The 26,609-nt window shown below is 39.5% G+C and overlaps 1 protein-coding gene across 5 annotated transcripts in view; it reads left to right on the top strand.

Moving 5' to 3' along the window:
- The window catches only part of LOC123774144 (uncharacterized), a 270,075-nt gene that overhangs the window by 82,687 nt on the left and 160,779 nt on the right, over nucleotides 1-26,609 (top strand). For all 5 annotated transcript variants that reach the window (XM_069312678.1, XM_069312674.1, XM_069312675.1 and 2 more), the window contains 3 exons: nucleotides 2,092-2,299; nucleotides 2,948-3,150; nucleotides 7,471-7,615. In XM_069312678.1, the coding sequence (XP_069168779.1) occupies nucleotides 2,092-2,299; nucleotides 2,948-3,150; nucleotides 7,471-7,615 (556 nt within the window). The remainder of the gene's footprint in view (nucleotides 1-2,091; nucleotides 2,300-2,947; nucleotides 3,151-7,470; nucleotides 7,616-26,609) is intronic.

Raw genomic sequence — 26,609 nt, 5'->3', positions numbered from 1 at the left:
TGACTCGAACCCATACTCCCAGAAGCAACACAACTGGTAACTACAGGGCGCCTTAATCCGCTTGACCATCACGGCCGTTAAAAGGAAGTGATAGCCGAGGCTATTTGAGCCACTTCCCCGACGGCAACTCGGATGGTAATCTTGGGCATAGCATTTCACCAAATCACCTCATTCTTTGGGGCACACGTGAGGAACACAAATGCGAACAAGCCTGAATGGTCCCCAGGACTATATGCGAATGAAAACTCACACCCCAGAAGTGACTCGAACCCATACTCCCAGAAGCAACACAACTGGTAACTACAGGGCGCCTTAATCCGCTTGACCATCACGGCCGTCAAAAGGAAGTGATAGCCGAGGCTATTTGAGCCACTTCCCCGACGGCAACTCGGATGGTAATCTTGGGCATAGCATTTCACCAAATCACCTCATTCTTTGGGGCACACGTGAGGAACACAAATGCGAACAAGCCTGAATGGTCCCCAGGACTATATGCGAATGAAAACTCACACCCCAGAAGTGACTCGAACCCATACTCCCAGAAGCAACACAACTGGTAACTACAGGGCGCCTTAATCCGCTTGACCATCACGGCCGTCAAAAGGAAGTGATAGCCGAGGCTATTTGAGCCACTTCCCCGACGGCAACTCGGATGGTAATCTTGGGCCCAAGATTACCATCCGAGTTGCCGTCGGGGAAGTGGCTCAAATAGCCTCGGCTATCACTTCCTTTTGACGGCCGTGATGGTCAAGCGGATTAAGGCGCCCTGTAGTTACCAGTTGTGTTGCTTCTGGGAGTATGGGTTCGAGTCACTTCTGGGGTGTGAGTTTTCATTCGCATATAGTCCTGGGGACCATTCAGGCTTGTTCGCATTTGTGTTCCTCACGTGTGCCCCAAAGAATGAGGTGATTTGGTGAAATGCTATGCCCAAGATTACCATCCGAGTTGCCGTCGGGGAAGTGGCTCAAATAGCCTCGGCTATCACTTCCTTTTGACGGCCGTGATGGTCAAGCGGATTAAGGCGCCCTGTAGTTACCAGTTGTGTTGCTTCTGGGAGTATGGGTTCGAGTCACTTCTGGGGTGTGAGTTTTCATTCGCATATAGTCCTGGGGACCATTCAGGCTTGTTCGCATTTGTGTTCCTCACGTGTGCCCCAAAGAATGAGGTGATTTGGTGAAATGCTATGCCCAAGATTACCATCCGAGTTGCCGTCGGGGAAGTGGCTCAAATAGCCTCGGCTATCACTTCCTTTTGACGGCCGTGATGGTCAAGCGGATTAAGGCGCCCTGTAGTTACCAGTTGTGTTGCTTCTGGGAGTATGGGTTCGAGTCACTTCTGGGGTGTGAGTTTTCATTCGCATATAGTCCTGGGGACCATTCAGGCTTGTTCGCATATATATATATATATATATATATATATATATATATATATATATATATATATATATATATATATATATATATATATATATATATATATATTATTAAATATGACCGAAAAAGTAAGATTAATAATTCTAACACGAATTTTCTCAATCTTTCGTACATTACGCTTCACTGTTGGAGGTAAATCAAAAATCACTTCTCCAAAATTCATTTTTATTTCTAGTCTGACGCGACACGGGCGCGTTTCGTAAAACTTATTACATTTTCAAAGACTTCACAAATACACAACTGAAGTCTTTGAAAATGTAATAAGTTTTACGAAACGCGCCCGTGTCGCGTCAGACTAGAAATAAAAATGAATTTTGGAGAAGTGATTTTTGATTTACCTCCAACAGTGAAGCGTAATGTACGAAAGATTGAGAAAATTCGTGTTAGAATTATTAATCTTACTTTTTCGGTCATATTTAATAATATATGTCTACAGGAAAGACTGCTACCAAAATATACTAATATATATATATATATATATATATATATATATATATATATATATATATATATATATATATATATATATATATATTTATGAGAAAAATATATTTAATATAAATAATTCTAAATATTTTACATATATTGATAAATATACTTAATTGTTCTTTACTTTAGGTATTCGATGTAGATATATCATGAAGGTTAATTACCACAGGAGTGTGGAGTGACGCGCCGGAGGTACTCCTTCTCTCAGCTGGTGGACCGCGTAGCCAGGTGGGCGGGCATGCTGACCAAACTGGGCATCAAGAAAGGTGACTTTGTAGCCATTATAATGCTCAACTGTCCAGAATATCCCATTGTTATGCTGGGAGCCATAAGCATTGGAGCCATTGTCACTGGTGTCAACCCTACTTATACCCCAGGCAAGCAATACCAGTGTGCTCTATTATGCCATATTTATAGTAGTAAACTTTGAGTGCATTTATCGGTTACTTGACAAATCCTGTAATGTAAATGGGAATCGGAATTGTATTATTCCTTGTAATAAAATGTTTATATTCCCTTGGGAAAATTATTTGTATAATCAACACAAATCAAATATTCTCCTGAAGGACTGATAATATATTTTGATTAATAAAAATCTAAATTCATCTTAGATATTTTTGTATACAAACATATTTAATTTCAAATATTATGATTAATTATTCTTCAACTTCACATTATATTAGGTTAAACCTTTTTTGTTACTCTTAATCAAATTTATTTTTTTTCTTTGCGAAAATGATTGTGACCGGAATTATCTACTCATAATATCACATGTCTAATTTCCATTGACCATATTAGCTAAATATGTTTTTGTTTTAATAATTTTTTGAGCTAGGCTTCACATGATACTTTAGATATGCGTTTCATTCACTTGTTTGTATTCTTTGTTTTTTTAATTGTAAAATAAGTTCTTCTGTAATACAAGATATAACTTACAGAAAACATTTTCATGGGAATAAAATGCATTCATTTAGGAAACCCATAAAGGATTCCGATTGTTTACTGTAAGTCTGGCTGCCACACAGGGGAAATCCTTCGGCAGCTGGAAGACAGTGGCGCCAAACTAGTGATAGGAGACACTTTCTCAGAGAAGAAGATTGATGCAGCTCTTGCTGAATATAAAAAGCCCACCGTGTTGGTGATAAATGGGCCTTCTACGGTTGACGGGGCTCTTGATCTGCTACACATCCTGGAAGATTTATCTCTTCCATTTGCTGACCCTGTTGAGGTACATTATTATTATGATGCTGTTATAAGTATTCTTGGGTATATGATATATAATCTCCACATTCCAGGATACACTTTGGATTTTTTATTATATGGTATTATATTTATATATATATATATATATATATATATATATATATATATATATATATATATATATATATATATATATATATATATATATATATATATATATATATATATATATATTAGTATATTTTGGTAGCAGTCTTTCCTGTAGACATATATTATTAAATATGACCGAAAAAGTAAGATTAATAATTCTAACACGAATTTTCTCAATCTTTCGTACATTTCTTTTCACTGTTGGAGGTAATTCAAAAATCAATTCTCCAAAATTCATTTTTATTTCTTGTCTGACGCGACACTTGAGCGCGTTTCGTAAAACTTATTACATTTTCAAAGACTTTAGTTAACACATACACAACTGAATAGAACTTACACATCTCCGATTTTGTTTATATCTACATTTGAGTGAGGTGGATGGGGTGAGGTGGTATTTAATAAGGTATTAATTTCATCAACACAAGCCAGAACATGAAACAATGGGTATTGAATAGAAGTGATTGTAGAAAGCCTATTGGTCCATATTTCTTGATGCTTCTATATTGGAGCGGAGTCTTGAGGTGGGTAGAATATAGTTGTGCATTAATTGGCTGTTGATTGCTGGTGTTGACTTCTTGATGTGTAATGCCTCGCAAACGTCAAGCCGCCTGCTATCGCTGTATCTATCGATGATTTCTGTGTTGTTTGCTAAGATTTCTCTGGTGATGGTTTGTTTGTGGGAAGAGGCTATATGTTCCTTAATGGAGCCCTGTTGCTTATGCATCGTTAAACGCCTGGAAAGAGATGTTGTTGTCTTGCCTATATACTGAGTTTTTTGAGGCTTACAATCCCCAAGAGGGCATTTGAAGGCATACACGACGTTGGTCTCTTTTAAAACGTTCTGCTTTGTGTCAGGAGAGTTTCTCATGAGTAGGCTGGCCGTTTTTTTGGTTTTATAGTAAATTGTCAGTTGTATCTTCTGATTTTTGTCTGTAGGGATAACGCTTCTACTGACAATATCTTTCAGGACCCTTTCCTCCGTTTTATGGGCTGTGGAAAAGAAGTTCCTGTAAAATAGTCTAATAGGGGGTATAGGTGTTGTGTTAGTTACACCTATTTAGTTACACCTATACCCCCTATTAGACTATTTTACAGGAACTTCTTTTCCACAAAGCTTAATGTTGTTGTTGTTTAAGATTCGCTACTCAGAACGATAAGTTCCAGTAGCACGGGCTATGGTGAGCCCGTAAGTGGAGGCTCTTTGGAACCATTATCTGTATCAGTGGCTGATACTAGAGAAGTGGCGATGGATGGGGGTCTTCATGATGCTTTTCAGCCTGGAGGGCTGGCTATACCAGTTATGGAGCTGGTGGGGTTAGCATAGACCTCTAGGTTTTCCGTTTTTTCTTTACCTGCGACTTTGGCTGAGCAGTGCTGTCGTTAGAGTTTGGTGACGTGGCCTCCATGAAGAAGTCTTGAACCGTGTAGGTGTCGTATTTGTGATGCGGCGGTGGAGCTCCTACTATGATTTCCTCGTCTGAGGAGTCCGTAACCTCCGTAGTGGGCGTTTTTGTCTTTCGCCTCGCAGCCTTAGGTAGGTTTAGGTGTCGTTGATTGGTGTTTGTAGCTATTTCAGGAGCGCTGGTGGTACTGTCATCGTTTGTAGAGAGCACGTCTGCTAGCGCAGCTGCTGAGATAGTGATGGTAGGAGTGTTGGGAGCTGGAGAAGGAATTACCTCTGTGTCGCCCGGGTCATGGGCGGTTCTGGAGTCGGTGTTGAAGTTGACCATTTGGTCGTCCTGGTTGTAGTCTCCGGAGTGGTAGAGGAGGCAGAGAGATTTACGCTAGTGGCTATGATGGGGGCCAGGCCATTGTCTATGTATAATGCGTTTAGTTCATTGACAAAGCGTTGGTTGTCTGGTCCTGCAAGCCTTTCCGCTAGTTTAAGAAGACCAGGGATAATGCCTGTACGTGATGCAGGGGGCTGTAAAGGAGCCTGTGGGACCTTGGGGACCTTGGGTCCACAATGAGAAGGCTGTGTCGCCTGCTGGGAAGAGCCACATGTTGGTAGGACCGGAAAGTCTTCTGGTCGACTAGTGAGAGCTAAGGTGGTGTGTTGAACGCTTGGGGCTCTGGTCGAGGAGGTAGACGAGTTGTTTCTTTTGGCTTCAACCTGGGCCTTGATGATTTCCTGTCTTCGGGGGCAGCGGTAGGAAATTGCGGGGTGATTGCCATCACAGAGCAAGCAGTGATGGACTGTTGCCTTGCATATGGAGTAGTGATGGTCTAGTGCTCACAGGCTGCACCTTTGGACAGGGTGCTGACACTTGTTGGTCGGGTGGGAGAGCTCGTAGCACTTAAAGCACTGCTGGATCTCATGGTATCGTTCCTTTTTTATTTGGTGGGGTGGTATTTTTAGGCCGAAGCAGTAGAATCCTTGTGTGGCAGCCTGGGTGGCCGCAGCTATGGTTGTGAACGTAATCTTCATTGATGTTTTGTCGGTGTTGCAGAACTCTAGGTTGAATACCGACAGGTTTGGATTTTCGTCCTCGATATTGTTTATTATATGATGTTGAGGTCGCTCAGTGATCCACCGGCTGGTCCTGCTGGTAAAAACAGTTCTTCCGGCCAGGAACTGACGTGGGAAGTGAGGATGTAGGTAGTGCTCTTTGCGAAGAAAGGCATCGTTAGTGAGGAGTTTTTCTAGCTCCTCTTCACATGAAAAGTAGAGCACGATATCTTCACCTTCCTGACTAATGTCAGCGGGTTTGAGGCCAGTTACGTCCTTCAGGACCTTTAAAGTATTGCTTCTTCCGATAGCATGACCGTCAAGTGGAGTAGCTCTGACCTTAAGACGTTTGGGTCGCATTGTGACCACACTGCGCCTTGTGATGTGTTGCCGGAGATGTCTCTCCCGTCCTGTGAATAGAGCTTAAACATCATCGATTTTTTATGCCTGCATTTGGGTGAGGTGATATGTTACAACAGTTTTGGATGAGGTGAAAACAAACTTTCAACACAAGACAGAACACGAAACAATGGGTATTGAAGGTAAGAATGGAAGTAATTGCTGAGGGCCTATTGGCCGATATTTCTTGATGCTTCTATAATGGAGCGGAGTCTTGAAGTGGGTAGAATATAGTTGTGCATTAATTGGCTGTCGACATGAACTTGAAACCGGCCATATACTGCAGGTATGTTGACGACATTTTTAAACAGGTAACTGATGTCAGACATCTGCAGGAGCTGAAGGAGGCATTTGAGCAGAGTTCTGTGTTGCGTTTCACTTACGAGATGGAGATGGATGGGAAGCTGCTCTTTCTAGATGTAACAGTCATGGAATCGAAATCTATGAAAATTCAATATGGCAATGCAGTCGGAAACATTGAAATGGAATTGTAACATATTTAGTATAGCGTGTGTTGCTCTTACGAGCAAAAGATGGTGCTGTTTCTTAAAAAAAAAATGTTTTTACCTGTCACAGGTGTGGTATCTAAACTTATATATACGAATTGAATGGTATGATAAACAACACAGCTCAATTCCAATGCAATGTCACATAAAATATTTAAATCAAAATGAAATAAAATGAAATCTTTGAAAATTAAATTTTTCAGTGCAATCGGAAACATTGAAATGGAATTGTAACATATATAGTATAGAGTGTGTTTTTAATACGTGCAACAGTTGGTGCTGTTTTAAAAAAAAAAAGCATGTTTTTCCCTGTTACATGTGTGTCGTCTATACAGCAGGTATATAAAAACATGTGCATATTTGAATGGAACGCTCTGTAAAAGTTTCAAAGCAATCTGTGAAGAAATTTCGGAAATTACAGCGTGTGTTGCTCTTACGTCCAACAGATGGCGCTGGTTTTCGAAAAAAGCTTGTTTTCCCCTGTCACAGGTGAGGTATGTATATAGTAGGGATGTAAAAACAAGCGCCTATTCGACTGCAACATTGTGTCAAAGTTTCAAAGCAATCGGTAAAGAGGCTTCAAAGATTTCTCTCACATGAAAAACACAATTTAAAAAAAAATAATGTTTTTCTCGTCACAAACGTGACATCTATATAGTATGTATATACAAACCCGCTTGGATGCGAATGGAATGTGGTGTGAAAATTTCAAAGCAATCAGTGAAGAACTTTCGGAGATTAGCGATTTTGAACAAACGAACATTTACATTTTTATTTATTTTGATATATATATTAAAAGTATGAGTTTTTATGTACGTTCACCTATGGATCCTTTTTACAGGTTTCTGGGAAAGATCTGGCACTGATGCCATATTCAAGTGGAACGACTGGAAAGCCCAAGGGAGTTGCTCTGTCCCACAGTGCAGTCGCTTCCAACGTGACTATGCTTGTGCATCCAAGCGTCTTCACTTCCCACGAAACAACAGGTCAGAGAGAGGCAACTTTACAGAGGAATGCAAATAGCCTAATATGCAAGATCATTTAAACTGATCATCCAAACAGTTTCTCTTTTAATTGAACAAAAGAATTTGGTAGATGATATTGTTGGAAGACCGAAGTTTTATAAGGGTTCTGGAAATAAAGGTAGTAATCAGCCGGAATTTGGTCTTATGAAACAACTACTAAAACAAAATAAATAGAAACAAGCGCCATACAAGAGTTGGACAGATAGGACCAAGTAGTGTACAGGTGGGGGGGGGGGGGGGGTTGTAGGGAGATTGTAAACAAAGGTAGATTGCAAAATGGAGGATACACCATGAAGTGAATACGAGTAATGCACTCTCAACTGTAGCATTTATCAATATATTAAGTAAAATATTAGATGACAGCTAATGGAGTTGAGTCATCTACTTTATCAATGTCTATTACGATGTGAATGTTTTATCACCTAGACCAGGGGTCTCCAAACTTTTCAATGTAAGCGCCACATTATATATTTCCCATATTTATACGGGCCGGAGGAATAAAAAATGAAAAAAAAAACAAAAAACAAATCAGTGCCAGTAATTTAATTTCCTCAAATATTAAAGTATAAACATGGAAAAATTAAAACATATCTTTTTGGAAAAAATCAGGGTAAACTAAATAGATTCCTGCCTTTAGTTTTATGCAACCAAATTAGTGTGACGAATGATACTGTCGTTTTGACTTCAAAATTTCATTAAAATCAGGTTCCAGATTAGATGAGCCAATTGTAAGAATTGATTTCAAGTGATCATCAGACAAATTTGCTCGATAGTTAGATTTCACATACTTCATTTTGGAAAAAGTTTGTTCACACAAGTATGTTGAACCAAAAATGGACACAAAACTACAAGCAAACTTTATCAAATTTGGAAACTGATCTGGCTGCAAGCATTTATAAAACTCAATCAGATTTCCTTCTCTATACTTATCTTTCAGTCTGTCATCTGCCTGGAGATCAATAATTTCCATTTGAAATTGAGTTGGAAGATTTTCAGCATTGCAGTCAAATGGATTATGAAAGAGCCTGATTTCATTTGCTTTGGCATCAAGGTCAGCAAATCGCTTCTGAAACTGTTTTTTCAAATCTAAAATTATTTCATTTGCAAATGAAAAAGGAAATTCAACTTTACTTTCTGCATGAAATTTTTCACAACATGGAAAATGAGCAAAATTCTTAACCTTCACCTGGCCTTCAAGTAGCGCAAGTTTTGCTCTGAATGCCTTGACATGAACAAAGTAGTCACTGATCAAATTTGTTTTGCCTTGCAATTTCAGATTCAAGTTATTCATATGACCTGTCATATCTGCAAAAAATGCCAATTTCCAAATCCATTCACATTCTGATAATAATGGCTGAGGGTTATTTTTCTCTGTGAGAAATAAATTAATTTCTAATCTGAGCTCAAAGAAATGCAGCAAAACCTTTCCACAACTAAGCCATCTAACTGCTGTATAATAAGGCAAGTTAACAAACTCCGCATCAATTTCTTTCAAGAAATCACGGAACTGGCGATGGTTGAGTGCATGAGATCTAATGAAATTAACCACAGAAACAACAGGTTTCATGACACGAGACATATCAACATATTTTAGGCACAATGCTTGTTGATGGATAAGGCAATGCAGAAAAATGGGTTTTGAGAATCCTCCAACCTCACAAGCTGTTGTAATTTGCCCAACCAAACCCTTCTTTGTCCCAGACATATTCTTTCCTCCATCAATTGTCACACACTGCACTTGTTTCCATTCCAGGTTATATTCTGTCATAGTTTTACTTCATTGAAAATGTCCTCTCCAGTTGTTGTGGTGTGTATGCTGTGAACTGATGCTAATTCTTGGCTCACATTAAATTCACTATCAACACCACGAATGAATACTAAGAGCTGAGAAGTATCACACACATCAGTTGATTCATCCAACGCAAGAGAATACCAACAAAATCTTTTTGTTTTTTTCCTTTATTTGCCGAATTATGTCGCCTCCTAAATCTTCAATTCTACGAGCAACAGTATTTGACCCAAGACTTATCATTTTGAAGAGGTTTACTTTTTCTGGACATACCTCTCCTGCTGCTTCCACTATACACTCTTTTATGATACTACCATCAGTGAAAGGTTTTCCTTTTTTAGCCAACACATAGGCAACTTTGTAACTGGCTCTAGTTGAAGTTTCATTTTCAGATTTTTTCTTACTGAAAACAGCTTGTTGAGAATGCAGACTGTGCTGAAATGATTCAAACTTTTTAGTGCGTTCTGCTCCTGTGATGTGAGAATAACTTGAGCCATGTTTAGATTCATAGTGCCGACGAATATTGTATTCCTTCAGAACAGCACCACTGTCTCTACATATTATGCATAAAGCTTTATCATTTGCAATCACAAAAAAGTACTTTATCTTCCATTCGTCATTGAACCGACGGCACTCAATGTCCACTTTTCTTTTCTTTATCTTTTCCATATCTGAAAACATAAGGGTAAAATAAATGAAATAAATTCTACAGGAAAAAAACAGCTTGTATGTGGTATTAAAAAGCATAGCATATTATTATAAAGTGGTAAATATTATGGCAACAGCTTTTGTTGATAAACTTAATGGTTACCATTTTAACTATTTTAAACATGCAATATTTTTGGCTACAATAGTATTATTGCTATTTTGTATAACTAAGATAAAGGCATTGTCAAAGTACAGAGAAAAGAATATTGTACAGTGTTTGTGCTCCCTGAAACGGAAGCAGCGAAGCCCCACTCGCCCTCCATCCCCACAATATACAGTTATACACAACTGATTGGTTGTAATGCACAACACATACCTACCAGTATTAGTATCTGTGCGTCACACTATCGAGAGAGAGGAAAACTGACTCGGGTTGAGCGCCACCAGTCAGCAGCCCCAGCTTTGAATAATTCTGCGATGCCATTCGTACGATAATTATTTTTTCAAGGCCACCACACAGGGATTTGTTTGGAGGGCCGGATGAAATTATGTGGCGGGCCGGATGTGGCCCGCGGGCCATAGTTTGGAGACCCCTGACCTAGACCATCGGTATCTCTTTATTAAGTTGTTAAACTTCCTTTCCTATTGTTAAAGTGTATGTGAGAAGAGTCCCGTCGGTGCTAGGCTGAATCGTCGGTTGTGTTGACCCTGGCGGGCAATGTTGACGTCTTCAGCGTCGTAGTAGAATTGGTGGGGGTTTACTTCTCAACTCTCTTCCCTGATCAAATTCTTAACACAGAATATAAATAAGTATGTCTCAAGTGAAATTCTGACTAATTACGAATTAAACTATTATAAATATACAGAATTAAATAAAATAATTTGTTCAACAGACCGGAAATACACTAGGAGATATACTACTACTTAAAATGAGTATACAAATAAAAACCCAAGTGCACATAACTTGGTATAATAGAGTAGATTCCGTCCCGCAATCCTCTGTTAAGGAAGAAATTATTTCAGGTATCCTGCTCCTGCACATGGATATATGTCGAGAAGCCTCACATTTACATTTATGAAGATAAAATTTAATCATGGGCAGCGAGGCACCGGTTCGTTACCCTGCACGTCATCCAAATCATTTCAAACAGTGATTATGAGATAGTCTAGCCTAAAAGAATTTAAGTTAATTCACTAATTGGAAAATTCATTTACTGGCAATACACTATAAATATTTACTTTATATCAATATAACATAACACATAAATCATGTCGAAAATTATATCCACTTCCTTATTTTGTTGCAAAAACCCCTCTATAGTAACCAGAGGACTCCTGGTTCAACCTTGACGGTGAGCGGACCGCTGGTCTGGAGCGGACGTCAGCGGCCCTCACTGCTCCTCTTGAGGGGCCGCTAGCTCATGTTCTGTTTCACTATTTTGAGTTTTGATATTGCAGTTTGGCGTACCTATTCAACGGTCCAGATTCTTATGACGCATGGGGCACATATCGCCTTGGGTCACAGGATAGTTTATAGATTCTGAAGGTTTTCTGGCAGGTTCTTTGGGCGTGGTGACGGTGTCTAGCGCCTGCTTGGCAGAGATGTGACGGGAGTTTGCGGGTCTTGGTGAGCTCTTGGTATGCCCTCAGCCATAGTGGGCGCCTGGCTTCTGCTCTGCCAGAGGGCACAGGATAACTTTTTCAATTTAATTGGAGGCCGAGTTTTTGCTTTTGCTACCCAGTGTTCTCTGTGTGGGGCGGAGGAGTCGGTGCTTGAGGGAGCCGATTATTGGGGAGCCCAAGGGAATCCTTGGGCTCCCCAGTAATCTGCCCATCCGTATGTTTATTTATTGAGGACATTGTATACAGTATGGATGATATTATAGCTGGAAATGGTAACAAACTCATTATTTATATTAGTGCCAGTGGAAATGATGTAGGACGAGTTAGGAGTGAGGCACTGATACAGAGGTTTAAGACAGCAATAGAATTAGTTAGGAGCAAGGGAGGAATCCCAATCATATGTGGCATTCTTCCAAGAAAGAGAGTTGGAAATGAATGGTTGTCAAGGGCACGTGGTGTCAGTTTTCGGCTGGACAAATATTGTAAATCAAATGTAATATCATTCATTGATAACTGGGAACACTTCTTTGGGAGGAATTATAAGTATGCTCGGGATGGGGTTCATTTATCTAGGACTGGGGTTGTTGCTGTTGCCAACTCGTTGGACTCTGTGAATGGAGGGGTTTGTTTGGGTTTAAACTAAGGTTTAAACCTAAACAAACTAAAGGTATGGGAATTGATATGGAGAAAGAAGGCAATAAAAGTATGTGTTGGGGGAGGGGGGAGGGAAGAATTTGCAAAATGAACAGGGAAGGAGAAGGGCCTCAAAATAGCAATACACTTAAGGTATATTACACGAACAGTAGGAGTCTAAAAAACAAAATAAGCGATTTAAATGTTTCAGTCTGCACTGAAACAATAGATATTATTGCACTTACCGAAACGTGTATAAATATAGAAAACAGAACTATTAGCTGAATATCAAATAAACGGAATTTAACTATTTTACAAAGATATATTAGATTGGAAGGGGGGGAGTAGCCATATGCCAGGGAAAATTTGATATGTTGTTTCAAAGAGGGAATCAAAACTGAGCCACACAAACTATTTGCATAGAATTAAACGAAAAAGATAAAAATCTTATAATACGAGTTATATACAGGCCACCAAACCTAGACAGAATGGAAACAAAGCATCTATGGGATGAAATATCTAGAGAATCTCGGTCAAACAGTTTTTTTGTCATGGGGTGATTTTAATTTTAGTGGAATAAACTGGCTTAACAGATCAGAGAATAACGAAGCAGAAGATTATCTGGAATTAATTGTTTATTGCTTCCTTAAGCAACACATTATGGAACCATTGCGGGAAAATAATTTTTTAGACCTAGTGTTAACTACCATGGAAACACAAATTAATAACATCGAAATAGGAAGTGAGCTAGGGAACAGTGATCATAAAGAATTCAGATTTATCATGGAATGGAATAAATTTGTATGAGAGAATTCTGTTATAGTTAAATTCCATGGAGTATAAGTTCCTGTAGGATATTTTAATAGTAGGAACCGATGATGTACTGTTGTCTGTTGCATCTGAAGTCACATGACGGCTCACCTTCCTTTTAATAATTTCATCGACATATCCGTTATTGATCAATAGCTGGCTTACTCAACCGAGTTCCTTGTTGACCTGCTTCCAACTATAGCTATGTGTGAGGGCGTAGTTGACAAAGGCATTGACAACACTCCACTTGTATATATCAGGGAATTCACATTTAGCATAATGGCACATTCCTATATTGTATGGGAGGTTAGCCCCATAACGATGTTCCAATAAGGAAGTTAAATATTCTTCAGTCCATACTTTAATCCATATTTGGATAATGTCAGAAAGATGTTTATAACCATTAACTCACTATAACTTACTCATGAGGGACCTCTGATCTTTTCATCTCCAAGAGAGGGTACTGGAAGTAGAGGTCTACCGTACAGTAGATGAGCTGGTCTTATTTATGTATGCTGTGAAACCTTATCTGTTATATAAGTTAGCGAACAGTTGTTAAATCAGAATTCGATCTCAGTGACCACTGTTTGGAATCCATTAAGGTTAATGGTTTAACAGTGTAAAGCCTTTCTTAAATGTCGTTTGAAGACCGACTATCCTTTTGTAAAATGCTCTGTGCCACGGTGCTCGTGGTAGTATGAATTTCAATTAGCACTGGCGTTGTGATGGTGCAGTACAGACTACAAATGGTTTGCAGAAACAATTGAGCTGTCATATTTGAGGTTACTTCTAATTGGACTGCTCGGGTTGTAGCACAGGTAAATAAACAGAAATGTTTATATATATATATATATATATATATATATATATATATATATATATATATATATATATATATATAAGATGAATAGGAAAACCAGGGATATACTGAACATCTTGTTTCAGATTCTTTACTTTAAAATACATAACGTTTCGAATACTTCTCGTATTCATCATCAGATCTAAAAGAAAAAACAGAAATCACAATCAAATAACTCATACTGAATATAATTGCCTATCAAAGAAAGGAAAATGCTTAAAAAACAAAACACTTTAGCTCACTTAAAGTGATCAATACAAACAAAACTTATTAACTGTCACATATATAAAAGCTAATTTAGAAATCCATTAAACTACAAGAGGAATTATAACTACTAAAACAAACCATTCTATTAAACTTACGCGAAGTGATCAGAAGTGAAACTTCATACCTGGCACATAGACACTAAACACTATAACAAATATTCATATAATCACTACAAATCTACAAAAAATTTATATAAAATGCAAACAGAATAAACGACAATTATAAAGTACTAACCAAAACCTTATAAAAACTCAAATATTAAATAAAATTAAATACCAAAAAATGTATTATGTATCCTAAATAAAAGATTATAATAATGTACAATGTCAAGACTTGAAGTAAGTAAGAAAGGGCAAAGACATGGTAAACTAAACAAAATTATAATAAAATTAAACTACAAGAATGATCTATAAATCAAATTACAGGGCCTACTGTGCACTATACAGTGTACAATTGAACAGCTGAAAGGTTGCTATTTAACAGAGGCCGCAGCTCCTTTATATACCTCCTTTAAGTGTCCAGAATTTTAAAATCAGATTCCAGCAGCGAATGATCAAACTCATAACAATGGTTTCTAATCTCCGAAAATGCTGGTTTAGATAATGGTAATTCAGTCCTAAAAGATACTCCCCGGTGCTCAAGTATCCTAATCCTAAAGTTCCGAATGGAACTCCCGATATATCCAGCATTACAGCTGGAACAATTTTACGTATATACGACATTTGAGCACGAGGGGGTAGGCACTTTAAAGTGCACTTTAGGGGGTAGGCACTTAAGAATAAGATTCCCGAAGGGAACATCGATCATAAATATTATATATATATATATATATATATATATATATATATATATATATATATATATATATATATATATATATATATATATATATATATATATATATATATATATATATATATATATATATGTCGTACCTAGTAGCCAGAACGCACTTCTCTGCCTACTATGCAAGGCCCGATTTGCCTAATAAGCCAAGTTTTCCTGAATTAATATATTTTCTCTAATTTTTTTCTTAGGAAATGATAAAGCTGCCCATTTCATTATGTATGAGGTCAATTTTTTTTATTGGAGTTAAAAATTAACGTAGTTATATGACCGAACCTAACTAACCCTACCTAACCTAACCTAACCTATCTTTATAGGTTAGGTTAGGTTAGGTGGCCGAAAAAGTTAGGTTAGGTTAGGTTAGGTAGGTTAGGTAGTCGAAAAACAATTAATTCATGAAAACTTGGCTTATTAGGCAAATCGGGCCTTGCATAGTAGGCTGAGAAGTGCGTTCTGGCTACTAGGTACGACATATATATATATATATATATATATATATATATATATATATATATATATATATATATATATATATATATATATATATATATATATTTATATATATATATATATATATATATATATATATATATATATATATATATATATATATATATACATATATATATATATATATTTAGGGGTACCACCACCGGTTTAATTAAAGGGACCCACATCCTCGAAGAAGAAAATAAATAGTGTTCAGAGAAGACCTTGTGGATTCTCACTGAATACTTTAATCTTTTCCTCTCCTACCACCCCTATTATTTTTTTTATTTAATTTTATTGCAATGCTACAGTTTACAGAAAACACACACTTATATAACAATATATCAATCAGTGTTCGAAGACCTCGTCCAGCTCCTCGGGGGTCTGGTGCGTACCCAAGATACAACACGCATTTCCCCTCTGAACAGCGACACTGAGGCGCTGGAACATAAAACTGGCCGCTCTTGGGTCTCTAGTCTTCCCAATGAGTTCCTCGCCCAGCTCCTTCAGGAACGTAAGTGCACATTTACCCCAGGCGCCCAGAGTCTCAGAGCCTATTGGCACGAACCTGTAACAACGTTCTAGGTCCCTGTACTTGTTAGTTTTCTGGGTCTCCCTGAAGGTGGCCGCCCCGCCTCCCTCAGCTGCGCTGTAAGGTAGATAGGTATCAGCCAATGTGGATGCACACGTGTAGTCCCACACGACCTGTTTACCTTCCCTCCATGGCTGCAGGGTGACTTCATCTGGGCGTTTTTGGCTGTTGTCAGGTCTGCACAACTGAGGTTCCCTTTGTGCTGGGCACCCAGCTGATGCCAAACTTCTCTTGATGATGTCATTGACTGCTTCATGTCTGGCAATCTTTCCCTGTGTCTTACGACAGATGAGACCATTGCTGCCGTATTGGTCTGCCCGTGCATGGCCGCAAATACACCGGTGCTCGGTGGAGATGGGGGTGGCAAGGCGCAGAGCAACACCAATACTTAGGGTACGATGGTCCAGGCGGGTGCCCAAGGCGTAATTAGGGACTGCCAACAGGAAGTCCCCTGCATGGGTCGTTTGCACAGCTAGAAGACGCGCTTTGTCCTTCCTGGAAGCTGCCTCCAGCAATGATGTGGCGATGTTCTCCACTATGGGGCTATCCCATTTGGACTGTTTGCAGTCATTTGGAAAAGTCGGTCGGGGATGAGAGTTGACGAGAGTGTCCCACTGACCGCCTCCTTCCGCGAATTTGGGATCATGAATCCCAATGGAGTCTCTAAGGTGTTCCGGTAGTATTTCCTTAACTAATTCACCTGTTGCACTGGTCGAGGATAAGAATGCTGGCAATGCTGTGTCACCTTGCGAATACCTATTCCCCCGAGTCTAACTGGGGGCGTTGATTGGTCCCATTGGTCATCTTGCAGGGAGAGGTTTAACACTTTCACGGTTATTGACCTTAGGAGTGTGTCATATTCTGTTAATTTTGGGCTGTCGAAGGAGGGAGCACACCTTAGGAAATAGGTCAGTCTGGGCAAAGCCAGGCACCTTCTGAGAAGGTACAAAGCATCGTGGGCGTCCAAAGCCCCTATTCTTCCCTCCCTCCATCCTCCTCAGGTCGTTCAGCTTTTCTTCGAGGACTACCTCAATGGCGCTCGAGCCCAGAGGTGCCCCTAGCAGCACACTGTCGGTGGGAGCGATCACTTGGGCTCCTGGCAATATGGTTCGCACTGCATCTATGGTTGGTTGGCTAGATGAGATGATTTCACACTTTAATGTGTTTAGGGTGAGTCCTAACTCCTCTCCCTTAGATTTCACCAGCTGTAGATCTTCTAGCAGGGACTCCTGTGTCCCTGCCAGGGTGCCATCGTCCAGGAACCAGATGTTAATTTCGCTGGTCAACCTGCTAGTGACCTCTTTAACAGCCATGCAAAAAAGAAAAGGGGCAACTGGGTCTCCCTGCTGGACACCTTCTGCAAAAACAACTTCATGTTCCCCAAACAGCAGCGTCGATTCCCTACTGTACCCTGCTGAGACGAAGGGGAGTAGAGAAGGAAAGCTTGTTCGAACTGCTTCCAGTACCACATCCCTTTTTACCTGGTTGAAGGCATTTATAAAGTCTAATTTAATTAATGCCTTATTTTCTGGGAGGTGCTTGATATAGGCTCGTGCTGCTCATGCTAGCTATATATATATATATATATATATATATATATATATATATATATATATATATGACAATGTCAGACCACGGAGGAAAAATGAAACAGGAAATTTCCTTAAGTACTTTCGTATATTAAATACATCTTCAGAAGGTCATTTTACAGATCGAGTGATGGGTATAAATAGGCAGGAGAGAGTGGTGAAGTAAGGTGAGGTACAATACTTGGACAACGCAGAAGGCCCATTGGCCCATCAGATGCACCCAATTCGCCCATCCGATGTAGCCCAATGGCCCATCTGATACAGCAGACATACAAGCATAATGCATAGGTAATTATAACATAAAGAGGTAAATATATACAATAAATTAGTGAGACAAATGTTTTTCAATGATTCTACTTAAATCGCCCTTTAGCTGATCTATTAGAAATGGATCTAAGTTATATAGACCACTGCTAATATTCAAATTACTTTCTTTGGTGATCTGTATCAAAGCGGATTCAATTATGTATTATTATAACTTTTTGTATTATTATTATGTATTATTATAACAATTATTATAACAAATTGTAAAAGCACCTATAACAGAAACATAATTGAATCCGCTTTGATACAGATCACCAAAGAAAGTAATTTGAATATTAGCAGTGGTCTATATAACTTAGATCCATTTCTAATAGATCAGCTAAAGGGCGATTTAAGTAGAATCATTGAAAAACATTTGTCTCACTAATTTATTGTATATATTTACCTCTTTATGTTATAATTACCTATGCATTATGCTTGTATGTCTGCTGTATCAGATGGGCCATTGGGCTACATCGGATGGGCGAATTGGGTGCATCTGATGGGCCAATGGGCCTTCTGCGTTGTCCAAGTATTGTACCTCACCTTACTTCACCACTCTCTCCTGCCTATTTATACCCATCACTCGATCTGTAAAATGACCTTCTGAAGATGTATTTAATATACGAAAGTACTTAAGGAAATTTCCTGTTTCATTTTTCCTCCGTGGTCTGACATTGTCACATTCTTAATCACGTGTTTATTTTCGTGATATACACACACATATATATATATATATATATATATATATATATATATATATATATATATATATATATATATATATATATATATATATATATTTCACATATATATTTACTTTATTTGAACTTTGTTACAAAAAAGGAGTTACATATGGGTTACAAAGATGGTTGTCATAGGTTGTCGAGTTCCTCCAGCTCCTCAGATGGCGGGCAGGAACCCTGGATGCAGTGCGCATTTCCCCTCTGTATCGCCACACTGAGGCGCTGGAAAAGAAAGCTATATATAAATATATATAAAAAGAAATATATATATATATATATATATATATATATATATATATATATATATATATATATATATATATATATATATATATATTTTATTAAATATGACCGAAAAAGTAAGATTAATAATTCTAACACGAATTTTCTCACTCTTTCGTACATTATGCTTCACTGTTGGAGGTAAATCAAAAATCACTTCTCCAAAATTCATTTTTATTTCTAGTCTGACGCGACACGGGCGCGTTTCGTAAAACTTATTACATTTTCAAAGACTTCACAAATACACAACTGATTAGAACTTGCATTTCCCTGATTTTATATCTACATTTGAGTGAGGTGGGAAGGGTGATGTGGCATTACATTTGAGTGAGGTGGGAAGGATGATGTGGCATTAGAGGATATTAATAGGGTATTAAAAGTATCAACACAAGACAGAACACGAAACAATGGATATTGAATAGAAGTGTTTGTAGAAAGCCTATTGGTCCATATTTCTTGATGCTTCTATATTGGAGCGGAGTCTTGAGGTGGGTAGAATATAGTTGTGCAATAATTGGCTGTTGATTGCTGGTGTTGACTTCTTGATGTGTAGTGCCTCGCAAACGTCAAGCCGCCTGCTATCGCTGTATCTATCGATGATTTCTGTGTTGTTTACTAGGATTTCTCTGGCGATGGTTTGGTTATGGGAAGAGATTATATGTTCCTTAATGGAGCCCTGTTGTTTATGCATCGTTAAACGCCTAGAAAGAGATGTTGTTGTCTTGCCTATATACTGGGTTTTTTGGAGCTTACAGTCCCCAAGTGGGCATTTGAAGGCATAGACGACGTTAGTCTCTTTTAAAGCGTTCTGTTTCGTGTCTGGAGAGTTTCTCATGAGTAGGCTGGCCGTTTTTCTGGTTTTATAGTAAATCGTCAGTTGTATCCTCTGATTTTTGTCTGTAGGGATAACGTTTCTATTAACAATATCTTTCAGGACCCTTTCCTCTGTTTTATGAGCTGTGGAAAAGAAGTTCCTGTAAAATAGTCTAATAGGGGGTATAGGTGTTGTGTTAGTTGTCTCTTCGGAGGTTGCATGGCTTTTCACTTTCCTTCTTATGATGTCTTCGATGAAACCATTGGAGAAGCCGTTATTGACTAGAACCTGCCTTACCCTACAGAGTTCTTCGTCGACTTGCTTCCATTCTGAGCTGTGGCTGAGAGCACGGTCGACGTATGCGTTAACAACACTCCTCTTGTACCTGTCAGGGCAGTCGCTGTTGGCATTTAGGCACATTCCTATGTTTGTTTCCTTTGTGTAGACTGCAGTGTGGAAACCTCCGCCCTTTTCCATGACTGTTACATCTAGAAAAGGCAGCTTCCCATCCTTTTCCGTCTCGTAAGTGAAACGCAGCACGGAACTCTGCTCAAATGCCTCCTTCAGCTCCTGCAGATGTCTGACATCAGGTACCTGTGTAAAAATGTCGTCAACATACCTGCAGTATATGGCCGGTTTCAAGTTCATGTCGACTAAGACTTTTTGCTCGATGGTACCCATGTAGAAGTTTGCAAACAGGACACCTAGGGGAGAACCCATAGCGACCCCATCTACTTGCTTATACATATGCCCATCCGGGCTCAAGAAGGGTGCCTCTTTAGTACAAGCTTGGAGTAGTTTCCTCAGAATACTTTCTGGCATGTCAAGAGGAGTACAGGCTGGATCACGATACACTCTGTCGGCTATCATTCCGATTGTCTCGTCCACAGGTACGTTGGTAAACAGCGATTCTACGTCCAACGAGGCTCTTATCCCTGTGGCCCGTGCGCCCCGCAGTAAGTCCACAAATTCCTTTGGAGACTTCAGGCTGAAGGCGCAAGGAACATAAGGAGTCAGCAGGCCGTTGAGTCGCTTTGCCAATCTGTACGTGGGTGTGGGTATCTGGCTAATGATTGGCCGAAGTGGGTTTCCAGGCTTGTGCGTCTTGACATTTCCATACGCATATCCAGGTTTATATTCCCCAATGATCTTTGGCAGGTGGAGTCCGGATTTCTTGGCGTTCACAGTTTCGATCAGTTTGTTGACCTTTGCTTTTAATTCGGCTGTAGTGTCCTTCGTTACCCTTTGGAACTTAGTTTGGTCAGAGAGTATGATGTTCATTTTCGCCAGATATTCGTCTTTTTTAAGAATGACATATATTGGCGACTTGTCACCTCTCCTGACAACTATCTCCTTGTTCTCACGAAGGCTTTTAGCTGCCGCTCTAAGCTCGGGGGACAGTATGGTGCTTCTGTAGTTGCCTCGATTCTTTCCTCCTTCTGCAATAAGTTCTGCTTGTAAGGTATCTTTGGTAGTGACCTTCTTTTGTGTCTCGAGGTCGAATATGTCGTCCAACAGAATTTCCAACTCCACTTTCCGGGCCATTTCACTCGGTCTGGACATAACATGACAGTTTATGCCCAGATTTAGGAGAGTGACTTGGTCCTCAGTGAGGTTAATTCCTGCAAGGTTCAGGAAGCCATCTCTTGGTCGTGGAATTGCCATAGGTCCTCCATATAATGTTGTTAGTTTCTTGATAATCCTTGTTTCAGTGCTGAGGTGATGTTGGTCTGTGAGGATGTCGAGGTGTTGTTCAATGCGGGTACGGATACTATGGTCGATGTTGCTATTTCTCCACTCGTTTGTAGCATGAAGTAGTTGCGTTTTTTTGTCTTTGATTTCATTCTCTGCCTTGTATATCTGATCACGAATCAGATCCTGGCGATATTTTATCGTGAAGGCTTGATTCCTTGCTGCTGGGTCGTGCACTTTAACATTAGTATATTTTGGTAGCAGTCTTTCCTGTAGACATATTTTATTAAATATGACCGAAAAAGTAAGATTAATAATTCTAACACGAATTTTCTCAATCTTTCGTACATTATGCTTCACTGTTGGAGGTAAATCAAAAATCACTTCTCCAAAATTCATTTTTATTTCTAGTCTGACGCGACACGGGCGCGTTTCGTAAAACTTATTACATTTTCAAAGACTTCACAAATACACAACTGATTAGAACTTGCATTTCCCTGATTTTATATCTACATTTGAGTGAGGTGATTTTATATCTACATCACTCAAATGCAAGTTCTAATCAGTTGTGTATTTGTGAAGTCTTTGAAAATGTAATAAGTTTTACGAAACGCGCCCGTGTCGCGTCAGACTAGAAATAAAAATGAATTTTGGAGAAGTGATTTTTGATTTACCTCCAACAGTGAAGCATAATGTACGAAAGATTGAGAAAATTCGTGTTAGAATTATTAATCTTACTTTTTCGGTCATATTTAATAAAATATGTCTACAGGAAAGACTGCTACCAAAATATACTAATATATATATATATATATATATATATATATATTTATATATATATATATAAAAAGAAATATATATATATATATTTATTTGTATATTTCGGTAGCAGTCTTTCTTGTAAACATATATTATTAAATATGACTGAAAAAGTAAGATTAATAATTCTAACACGAATTTTCTCACTATTTCTTATATTTCTTTTCACTGTTGATGGTAATTGAAAAATCAATTCTCCAAAATTCATTTTTATTTCTAGTCTGACGCGACACTTGAACGCGTTTCGTAATAACTTATTACATTTTCAAAGACTTTAGTTTACACACACACAACTGTAACTTGCAAACACTTAACAGAGTTTAAACAGCTTTGATTTTATACCTGCATTTGGGTGAGGTGATAAGTTACAACAGTTTTGGATGAGGTGAAAACAAACTTTCAACACAAGACAGAACACGAAACAATGGGTATAATACTTTGTAAGTTAAAGGGAAGAATGGAAGTAACTGCAAAGGGCCTATTGGCCCATATTTTTTGATGCTTCTATATTGGTGCGGAGTCTTGAAGTGGGTAGAATATAGTTGTGCATTAATTGGCTGTTGATTGCTGGTGTCGACTTCCTAATGTGTAGTGCCTCGCAGATATCAAGCCGCCTGCTATCGCCGTATCTATCGATGATTTCCGTGTTTTTTGTTAAGACTTCTCTGGTGATGGTCTGGTTGTGGGAAGAGATTATATGTTCCTTAATGGAGCCCTGTTGCTTATGCATCGTTAATCACCTGGAAAGAGATGTTGTTGTCTTGCCTATATACTGAATTCTTTGAGGTTTACAGTCCCAAAGTGGGCATTTGAAGGCATAGACGACCTTGGTCTCTTTTAAAGCGTTCTGTTTTGTGTATGGAGAGTTTCTCATGAGTAGGGGTAGCCGTTTTCTTGGTTTAATAGTAAATGGTCAATTGTATCTTCTGATTTTTGTCTGTAGGGATAACGTTTCTATTACCAATATCTTTCAGGACCCTTTCCTCCGTTTTATGAGCTGTGGAAAAGAAGTTCCTGTAAAATAGTCTAATAGGGGGTACAGGTGTTGTGTTAGTTGTCTCTTCAGAGGTTGCATGGCGTTTCACCTTCCTTCTTATGATGTGTATAGACATCATAAGACATCATCATTCTTATTCTTACAGGCCTAAGACCCCAGCACATCAAACGAATGCTGAACCCGGTGCTTGGAGATACCGTAAAGGACCTTTTAGTGGAACTTACCAGATTCTCGAATATTTGTTTGGCTGGCGGCATCCCTGAGGACATCTGGTCTCTCTTTTATGGAGCAGCACTCTGTGCTCTAAAGAAGAAGGATAGTGGAATCAGGCCCATTGCCGTTGGCAACACTCTCCGACGCCTCGTAGCTAAGGCTGCAGTGAGATCTATCATCCAGGAAGCGGCCATCTTGCTGAAACCTAATCAGCTCGGGTTTGGAATCTTCCTAGGCTGTGAAGCTGCAGCACATTCAGCTCGGGCTTACATTGCTGACCTCCCAGACCAGAAGGCACTAGTAAAGCTTGACTATAAAAACGCCTTCAATCAAGTTAGAAGAGACGCTGTCCTCAGGACTGTACACAACCATTTCCGTCCCCTTTACCCATTCATCCGATCGTGCTTCAGTGGGGACTCTAAGCTTCTTTTTGGGGAACATGAAATTGATTCCTGTGAAGGTGTCCAACAAGGTGACCCCTCAGCCCCCCCCCCCTCCTTTTCTGCTTAGCTATCAAAGAGGTCACTGATAGTCTGACAAGTGAGCAAAATATCTGGTACCTGGATGATGGCACTCTCGACCGAACCCCGGATATCAATTTGGAGGATATAAGGAAAATCCAGGAGCAAGGAGCAGCCTTGGGCCTCATTCTCAATGCATCCAAATGTGAATTAATCTCCCGTAACCCAGACATCACTGGCCAAATATAAAATGTTTTTCCAGACATTCTCGTTGTCGAGCCACTGGACTGTACCCTCCTGGGTGCCCCCATTGGCCCTCGAGCAATCGAGGTGGTCCTGGATGCAAAAATCACTGATCTAAGGAGAATGCTGGACAGGATTGACAAGATTGATGCCCACGATGCTCTCTTCCTCCTCACAAGACGTCTATCTCTCCCTAATTTGATTTACTTTCTGAGGTGTTCTCCATCCTACAACAGGCCTAAATTAAATGTTTATGACACCCTTCTGAGGTCCATGCTGGTGAAAGTCCTGAACCTGCCACTGGAAGACTTTCAGTGGGAGCAAGCAACCCTCCCTGTAAGACTCGGCGACCTTAGTGTCCGCACAGCCTCCCAGATTGTTCTACCAGCCTTCCTTTCCTCCTCCCATGCATCGCATGATCTCGTAAGAGATATTCTACCTGAACTCATAAGTAATTCAGCAGGAATACACGATCCTGCTTTCACTGAATGTTTAAATCAGTGGGATGCTCTTGCAGCCCCAGCACCCATCATAGAACCATCAAAAAACATAAACAGTCCAGCTGGGACCACCCACTAGTAGAAAAATTAGCTGATGCCATGCTCAGCTCCGCAACATCAGACAAGGAGAAAGCCCGCCTCAGAGTAGTGCTTGCCTCCCATGCAGGAGACTTCCTCCTGGCAGTACCCATGTCAGCAATGGGCACGCGTCTAGATCCAGAATCCCTTCGTGTTGCAGTGGCCCTCTATCTTGGTGCCCCAATTCACACTGAATATAAGTATATTTGCAACAGGGTGGAAGCAGACGAATATGGACTGCTTGGTTGCATTGCAGAAGCACAAAGGGCTGGCATGCAAGACACAACGAGGTCAATGACATCATCAAGAGAAGCCTCGCCTCAGCTCAGTGCCCAGCGGTGAGAGAACCTCTCATCTTAAGGGACTAAAACCCAGATTTCCCTGCACTTCGTCCTGATGGCATCACCATACACTCCTGGAAAACGGGCAAACAGTTGATGTGGGACTACACATGTGTATCCACCCTGGCTGACATCTATGTACACCTCGGAGCTGATCAAGCAGGTGGGGCGGCCAACCACAGGGAAATAGCAAAATCAGTCAAATACAGGCGATTGGAAGGTCAATACACCTTTGTTCCCATAGCGTCTGAGACGCATGGCCCCTGGGGCAAGAGTGCCTTGGGATTTCTCAAGGAATTAGGCTCCAAGCTCATTGACGTCACCAGAGATCCAAGATCAGCCAGGATTTTGTTTTAGCGCCTCAGTGTGGCGATCCAGAGGAGAAACGCCTGCTGCATCCTCGGTTCCTGTCCTGAAGCGGAGGAGCTTCAGGAGATCCACAACCTTTAAGCTCTCTTTGTATCAACCAATGTATATCTTGTAACCATTAAGCATATATAATAAAGCCAAAAAACAGGAAGGGGATGGTAGAAGGAAACCACACAGAAACTCTATTAGTGGGGACCTAAACATTTCCTCTAATGCATTATGTGTGGTTTCCTCCAAGGCTAAGGGTCCCCTTCTTCCAGCCATAGATGGTGCTCCTTTCTCTCTCTCTCTCTCTCTCTCTCTCTCTCTCTCTCTCTCTCTCTCTCTCTCTCTCTCTATATATATATATATATATATATATATGTATATATATGTATATATATATATATATATATATATATATATATATATATATATATATATATATATATATATATATATATGCGAACAAGCCTGAATGGTCCCCAGGACTATATGCGAATGAAAACTCACACCCCAGAGTTCGAGTCACTGTATGGGGTGTGAGTTTTCATTCATATATATATATATATATATACATATATATATACATATATATATATATATATATATATATATATATATATATATATATATATATATATATATATATATATGTATATGTACATATACATATATGTACATTACCATCTCTTTTAAGGGTCTGAGCTGTGGTGCAGTGGGTTAAAGGCGTACCAGTTATGCCAGTTGCTGTAAGGCTTCTGTGCTGGCTAGGGTTCGAATCTCCTGGTGGAAAAGTGTTCTAAGGTTGTATAATCTCTCTTGCATGTTTAGGCAAGTTGTGCATTAGGCATAGACATAGAGTTTTCCCATATTAACAGGAATTTGATGAAAGAACCTGAGTAGCCCCTCACTATGCTCTAGCTGCCCTTGGGAGGTGGTGATCTTTGGGGGGGGGGTTATACTCCGAAAT

Source organism: Procambarus clarkii, chromosome 73 (assembly GCF_040958095.1).
Source record: "Procambarus clarkii isolate CNS0578487 chromosome 73, FALCON_Pclarkii_2.0, whole genome shotgun sequence".
NCBI classification, from domain to species: Eukaryota; Metazoa; Arthropoda; class Malacostraca; order Decapoda; family Cambaridae; genus Procambarus; species Procambarus clarkii.
The sequence above is the reverse complement of the archived record's forward strand: the minus strand, read 5'-3'. Positions and strand labels throughout refer to the sequence as shown.